This window comes from Rattus rattus, chromosome 6 (genome assembly GCF_011064425.1).
Source record: "Rattus rattus isolate New Zealand chromosome 6, Rrattus_CSIRO_v1, whole genome shotgun sequence".
NCBI classification, from domain to species: Eukaryota; Metazoa; Chordata; class Mammalia; order Rodentia; family Muridae; genus Rattus; species Rattus rattus.
This window is the reverse complement of record NC_046159.1, coordinates 54,713,340-54,720,432: the sequence shown is the minus strand read 5'-3', so window position 1 is coordinate 54,720,432 and position 7,093 is coordinate 54,713,340. Positions and strand designations below refer to the sequence as shown.

The 7,093-nt window shown below is 50.1% G+C and overlaps 1 protein-coding gene across 1 annotated transcript; it reads right to left on the bottom strand.

Annotated features, from left to right (window-relative positions):
• Positions 1-297: 297 nt before the first annotated feature.
• On the bottom strand, positions 298-3,135 carry Trh (thyrotropin releasing hormone). Its single transcript, XM_032905072.1, has 3 exons — positions 2,699-3,135; positions 1,830-2,048; positions 298-1,346 (listed from the first exon to the last, which is right to left on the bottom strand). Exons 2-3 carry the CDS (start codon positions 2,038-2,040, stop codon positions 787-789), a joined length of 771 nt encoding a protein of 256 aa, XP_032760963.1. The 5' UTR covers positions 2,041-2,048; positions 2,699-3,135; the 3' UTR covers positions 298-786.
• Between the last annotated feature and the right edge of the window lie 3,958 nt (positions 3,136-7,093).

The following is a 7,093-nucleotide window of genomic DNA, read 5'->3' as shown; positions in this document are numbered from 1 at the left end:
TATCACAGGACCACCCTTCCTGCATTCCCCTCCCCACCCCCAAATCTGGTAGACTCAAGGCTCCATAGCTGTATTCTTTAGTTCTTAATCTCCACCCACTACACCCAGCCAATCAAAGACTACAGAGCCAGACCCTTAGCCACAGAACATTGTTCTGAGAATGGGAATAGGCAAGGGGGTCCTGATTTCCTCATGTAAGAGGGAGCTCTTTTAATGTCCTTTGGGAAGAGCTTGTGGCTGGGAGTCACCCCAATAAACCCCCAAAGAAAAACCTCAATCTACACAGAAGAGCAGAGCAACAGATGACCTGGATATATTTTATTGTCACTGAGATTAACAAGAGCAGGGTTATATACAAGATGCGACCCCCCACCCCAAGGACATATCTAAACATCTCCCAAACTGCTCAGGGACCCCAACCTTGGAGGATGCGCTGAAGTTATACCAGGTCAGTCTTGTCACATGGGGCAGATTACAGAAGTTTTAACACCAAAACATTTCATTCCTACCCTTCCTTTCTGAGGAGGTCCCTTAGAAGGTGTGAAAGATCCATCTTGGCCAGTGCTGAAGGGGTGCGACTCCCCACCCCCTTGCTTGAAGGGATAAGTAGGGTTTTAACTTCCTGACTGGCTTTCTAAAGTCTCTGAAGTCGGTAAGGAAGGGGTTTGGGTGGATGCTATGTACAGAGGGCCCAGGGTTAGCATCTAAGAGAGGACAGCTAGTGAAGGGAACAGGATAGGGAATACAGGGCTTACATCATCCTAGACCTAAAGCCTAAGTCTGGCCTTACTCCTCCAGAGGTTCCTTGTCCCAGGCTTCTAGTTGTGGGCTTTGCTTCACCAGGGTCTCCTGGCCCCTGCTCAGGTCACCTAGAAGCTGGAGCAGGCCTGTTTGACCACAAGTCCCCTGGGGCCCACAGGGATGACCCAATGCCCTTTTGCCAGGATGCTGGCGTTTCTCAGGCATTAAGACACCCTCTCCCTCTTTTTCTTCCCAGCTTCTTCGGAGCTCGGGATCTATGAACCTCCGGCCTGGATGTTGCCTCTTGGTGACATCAGACTCCATCCAGGGGAAGGATCGCCTGCCAGGGTGCTGCCACTTGACTTGGGGGACATCTGAGAACCAGGAATCCAGAAAGAAATCTGGTAACCAGGACGGTGGCATCCAGTCACTGTCCTCCTCATCTGCCCATGAATACTTGTCCTGGTTGGCACGTCGGCCGGGGTGCTGTCGTTTGTGGAGTCTCCAGGCTCCCCCTTCTCCCAAGTCTCCCCTCTCTTCAGCTTCAATGTCTTTTTCCTCCTCCTCCCTTTTGCCTGGATGCTGGCGTTTTGTGATCCAGGAGTCTGGAGAAGGAAAAGTCAGTGTGGGAGAACCTGACCCCCTTCATCAGAGACCCTCACTTTCAGGCCACATACCACTCCAGACATACTTTGTCATGGCAGCTCCTCCCTCCCATTGTCTGCTCCTCAGATCCTATAGACCCCCTCAGGCCCAGCTCTCTACTTTCTTGTGGGTGACCATAAGCCACTTCTTACTTGTATTTTCTGAATCTCAGTTTCCAGGACAAAATGGCAACATGTCCTTATAGATAGGGCCTTAGAGACAAGTGCTTAGTAAACAATAATTAAAGCTGTTGTGGATGGGGACCATATGAAGTTGTGACTACTCAAAGTCTGCCTTCTGATTATTTCTAGCACTGAGAATTAATGTGGTCCCAAGGGCTGGTCACCTCCACACCCTTTTGAGGAAGTGGCTATAAGGCTATGCGTTTCCTAAATCTGGAAGGGGACAGGTGCCCCACATGGCTCCCCTCCCCCTATACTTACCTAAGGCAGCACCGAGGTCCCCTCTCACCCGCTGGAGATCTTTCCACAAGAATCGACGTTCTGGCCGGACCTGAACATTCTCCAGGCCAGGAAGGTCAGGAGTCACTGCACCTTCCTCCTGGGCTGCCTCCGGCAAGGCGCCGCAGGATTCAGGGATACCAGTTAGGGTGAAGATCAAAGCCAGAGCCAGCAGCAACCAAGGTCCCGGCATCCTGGAGTCTAGGAGTCAAGGGCAGTGAGTATAAGGGCAAATACACCGCCTGCTCCGGGGTCGTCCCCTTCTCTTTCCCAGAATAAGGTCACCTGCCACTTATGCCAGGTGCATCTAAGCCTCTGGCAACTCTCCTGATCGACCAGGGTGCCAAGGTGCCTATCCAAACTAGGAGGCAGGCGATGGAAAATCCACTGTCTCCACCATCCCTGTCTCTCAAAGCTGGGAGAATCAGCGCTGCATCTGACCCCCCTAACCCAGTGTACCCTTTAAGATTGCAGTGCTGACCAGTCATAGCAGCCAAAATTGTCCCCGAGGCTCCATCTACATTCTAACGCCAGTCCTTCACTGCAATCTCCTTACTCCAGAGCTGAAATTCTTGCTCACATATACGAATTCCCCATGCAACCCAATGCTCCCGTTTCTAGACTAGAAGACTCTCTTAGGGCGCCCACATCCTAATTTCAAAGTGAAGGTCCTATCTCTTAAACGTTAGCGTACAGATTCGAACTCTACGGTGAGTCCGACGATCCTGGTGTGGACCTACTGGCCGACCTCTTCCATCCAGAACTCCCAGTGCCCTGGCCAGTATACCCCGGGAAGGCGGTGAGCAAGGTGGAGGGGACACCTGTTTGGGATCCCGGGTCAGAGATATTACCTGCGAAGTGGAGACTCTGCAGAGCTTTCCAAGATGCTGAGCTGAAGAGTGCAAACTGGCTGGGTAGAGTTTGCAATACTCCCGAATCCAGGGTCGACTGCGCGCTCCTCCGAGGAGGGGCCGAGGCTTATATGAGCTGGAGACGCGGCGCCTGTGAGGTCAGCGGGGAGGGGGCGCAGGCCGAAGACAGGGGTGCTGACGGCAGAGCCGGGGGGACCCGCCCGCTTTCCGGAAACCTGGTGGGGGCTGAGCGAGGAGGAGCGGCTGGCGCAGGTTGGCGCCCAGCTCCGGAGGTCTGTTGACTAAGAGAACATCTGACTAGGGAACAAAGGGAGGGAGAGACGTCCCGGGAGTAGTCCGCGGTGGAAAGGAGACAAGAGTGTGGACCAAATGACAAATGCACGCAGACATCCAGAGACAAGACAGATGCAGGGTGTAGGCTGCAAAATAAAGGAGATAGGGACTTGTGGCATCTGGGCTTGACTATGTCACTGGCTGAGTTCCCCTCTAGTTTTCCCATCTGTGCAATGGGAGAGGGCAAGGCAGAAACCAGTTCCATGATGACAACTCTAAGGCTACAACTAGTTCATGGGACTGTTTGGCTCAACTCCCACAAGGCCCTGAAAATATCTGAATAAACACCAAAGCTTGAAGTTAAGAACAAAATTGGGGACCTGTGAGAGGACTTAGTCGTTAAGGGTGCCTGCCACCAGCGTTGACCACCTGAGTGGATTCCAGAAGGTTGTCCAGGAACTTCTACATGCTGAGGACTGTAACATTCCCAAGCCTCCCACCCTAAAGAAGCAAATGTTTAATAAAAATTAATAATAAAAAGAACAAAACTGGCTTCTGTGGAAAACGAGAGGTCCCTGGCTTCAACCAGCTGAGACAGAGCCAAGGTGTTCTTGGTGACCATGCTCCCCACTTCTCCTTGTGGTCTCCCACTGTGCTGCCTAGACACTCCAAGAAGGATGTTAGAGCCATTGTTAACATCCTCACATTCTAATTCTTCAGTCTAAATGATTGAGTAAGCCTCAGGCATGCTACTAGTCTGGGCAGGGGATTGCAAAGGCATCTGAATGTTGCTCCTGCTCCTGCTAGATAGAGTTTTCTGGGTTTTTCCACACCCACCAGTCATCTCTTTACATCTTCCTGTCACCAGCAGGAGAAACACGGCCCAAGGTTGGGAGTGATAGTTCACTTTACAGATAAGAGTTAGAGCCCAAGGGAAGGAAAGCAACTAAAAGGTTGAGGGGGGAGCAAATGTTTGGATTTCAGCTAGAGTCCTTGCCTTAGTTATAGATGAAGATGCTAAGGGTCTGGGGGCACGGCTGACTCAGCTTCCTGACCCCCAGGCACCTCTGTGTTTCTGGGTCATAAGAGAGTCATCAGACAGATGGGAAATCTAAGACCCCAGTTTGACCTCCGCTTCCCAGCCAGACTCCGGGGTTTAAAGAATTTGTCACCCTGCCTGTTTCCTCCTGGTTGGATGTGACCATGGCTATTCTGATTCTGAGCAGCTGTGGCCACCCACAGAAGACCCTCACCAGCTAGAGCCTGTTAACATGTCCTGACTAGGGGCTGGAGACTGCAGCTGTAAGTGGCCCCAGGGTACTTCCTAGTGATGTAGCTGCCTTTGAGTCCCCCATTAACACCAATAAACTCCCTGGTTCACCAAGCTAAACTTTTTTTTTTTTTAACCCATTGGTACCCTATGTATATGGGATAAAAGAATGTTTCTCTCACCCCAGAAAAGGTCATGTGATGCACAGGCTAGCTAAGCTATCATCAACCTTGCAGAACCTATTCCCCAATGCAAGTAACAATGGACCCTTAGTCACAGACAGGAGAGGTTACCAGAGTGTTTCGCCCCACAAAGATAATTTCCCTGTATAGATTCTCAAGCCCGTGCCCAAGGAAGCCACTCAAGGATATGCCATGTAACATGGCTTTTAGAAGCCATGGTTGTAAACAGTTAGGTGCCTATCCATCAGGAAGGGGCTGCTTAAGTCAAGTGGGGCCTATCCAAGATGACTTGGGGTCTAATATTAGTTTTTAAGAGATGCAGCTGTGTGTGTGTTGTACAGTAAGTTACAAGACCCTGTAAGTAATCAAAGAGTGGAGGAAAGTGTGTGCATAGGACAGGCCACCGGTAGGCCACTAAGTCTCTGACGTAGAGATGGACCAGAGAAAGGGAGGCAGGGTGGATCACAGATCCTCAGTGTGATGCAGAAGGATTTTGCTCACTGTTAGTGAACAAAAATGAGTTTAAATTGTGTGTGTGTGTGTGTGTGTGTGTGTGTGTGTGTGCATATCTCCATGGAGAAACAGCATCACACATTAAAACCATAACCACAACAGAAACCCCTGGGAAGACAGAGATAGAAACTGCTGCCCGGTCAAAGGCCTATGTGCTAGGATGTGGCTAGAGAGGAGGGGTGTTCCTAAGAAGCTGCAGCAGCCAGAGCGATGAGCCCTCCTTTGTTTTGACACACTGGACCTTGCTGACTTTGGAGAGGCCACCCCTCTATGGTTAGCCTAGGAGACCCTTTCGTATGCAAAATGACCCAGACCAAAGTTCTTTCCCAGCCCTGCTCCTAGCACCCTGGTTCAGGTGCTCTAAACCACTTTCACCCACCCTATCGGTTAAGGCAGGTACCGGAAGACAACTATTACAGAGTTTATGCCCTGCTCTGAAGTGACCAAAACTGGCCAATCCAGCTGACCCTGCCTGGACGAATCTTTCCTGTATTAGAAGTAGGCTTCTAGTCTGCATTACTGTCCATGACCTTCTAATGCACCTTGGTGCTGCCCCGTGCAGCATCTGTGCATCTGTGGTGGGATGGGATGCTCCCATTCTGTTCTGCTCATTTCCTCCTCTCTATATCTGTCTGTCTGTCTATCCATCCATCTGCCCGCCCATCTATCTATCTATCTATCTATCTATCTATCTATCTATCTATCTATCTTTTATTTTGAGACAAAGCTAGCCTGGTATTAGGTGCCTCGGGGTGGCTCCAATTTGAGATCCTTCTACCTCACTCTCCCAAGTAATGGGATGACAGGACAGAGCCACCGTGACTGCTTATAAAACGTTTAGTTGTAGCCATGTCCTCCCGTCCTGTTGGCCTTCTCTTACCTGAATATACCGAATAATCCAACCCACCTTTGCACCAGTCCTGCCCCACATGTGTTCTCTCTCCCTCTCCCTTTCTCCTGAGGATCCAACCCTAGGGCTCTCCCATTGAACTCTATGAAGGACTCTGCTGTTTTCCTTGATTCTCAGACTATTAATGCAGCTGAATTTTTTGAAAACGAATAAAGGGGTTATTTAGTGGTAAACATGGTGGCTAACACACACCACTACAGGTGTGCTGAGTCTGTGGGTGTCCTTAGGTGGTGGTCAGACGATCAGCAAGCCTGGAGCTCATTAAAGATGGCCCCTCCCCTCACAATCAGCTAAGGATCGACCTCCTGTTTTCCCACACTAGTTTTAAGAAAGAGGACAATTCGACAGTTACCCTTCTTAGAATTTTAAATACCCTGAGAAAAGTGAGAGGAAGCATCACAATTGTCCCTCCCTGAGAGTTCAAATAGCATAAGAAAGGGGAGAGGGAGTTAGTGGGCTTTGTGGAGAAGCTTTAAGAAAAAGCCATTTCCTCTTGGGGAAAAGTGGCTACTTTGTGGATTTAGCTTTTTATTTTCCTTTCATTCACTTTAGTTTGTTCTGTTAAGTGGTTTCCGACCAGAAGAAGAGAATCTGGGTCCTCCACTGGCCCCCTGTGGAGACGAGACATTCTAAACCACCCAAATCTTTATCAGGTGAGAAAGACAAACTTTTGTCTTTTACCGGAAGAGTTAACCCAACTGGGCCACACCACTCACCCTGTGAGCTGGGCTCCAGAAGATGCTGGGAAGGAGGGAGGCAAGACTGTCTATCCCTGGAGGACTGTGGTCTGGAAGCCTTTTTCACAGTTGCCCACTGCTCCTGCAGGACCAGCATGTCTGCTGTTCCCAGTCCTAGCTAAAGCCTCACTTTTCCTAAGAACATATACCTGGACACTCCTCTCTGACTGGCCGTGTTCTTTCTCCCTCTGCCTCTGTCTGTCTCTGTCTCTGCCTCTCTCCTTACCTCCTCCCCCTCTCTCTCCTTTTCTCCCTCCCTCCTTTTCCCTCTTTTTTTCTTTCTCCCTCCTCACTCCTCCATTCCCCACATAGGTGGCTGAACTTAACCTCTACTCTCAGAGTGTGGCTTTCTCTCTTCCTCTGAGCAATCTCTTTCCTCTCAGAGATCTCCAGCCTGCCCTGTTTTTTTCTCCCCAACTTTAATAAATGGTCCTGTTTCCTTCTCAGTTGGCTTCATTGCTTTTTAACCCTTTGAGCCTACACTAGCTC

What these genes read in the sequence shown, in the direction of transcription:
- Trh (XM_032905072.1), bottom strand. Translation starts at nt 2,040, where the DNA reads ATGCCGGGACCTTGGTTGCTGCTGGCTCTGGCTTTGATCTTCACCCTA. An exon ending in GGACCTCGGTGCTGCCTTAG is followed by an intron (nt 1,347 to 1,829) that starts GTAAGTATAGGG and finishes TTCCTTCTCCAG; the next exon opens with ACTCCTGGATCACAAAACGC.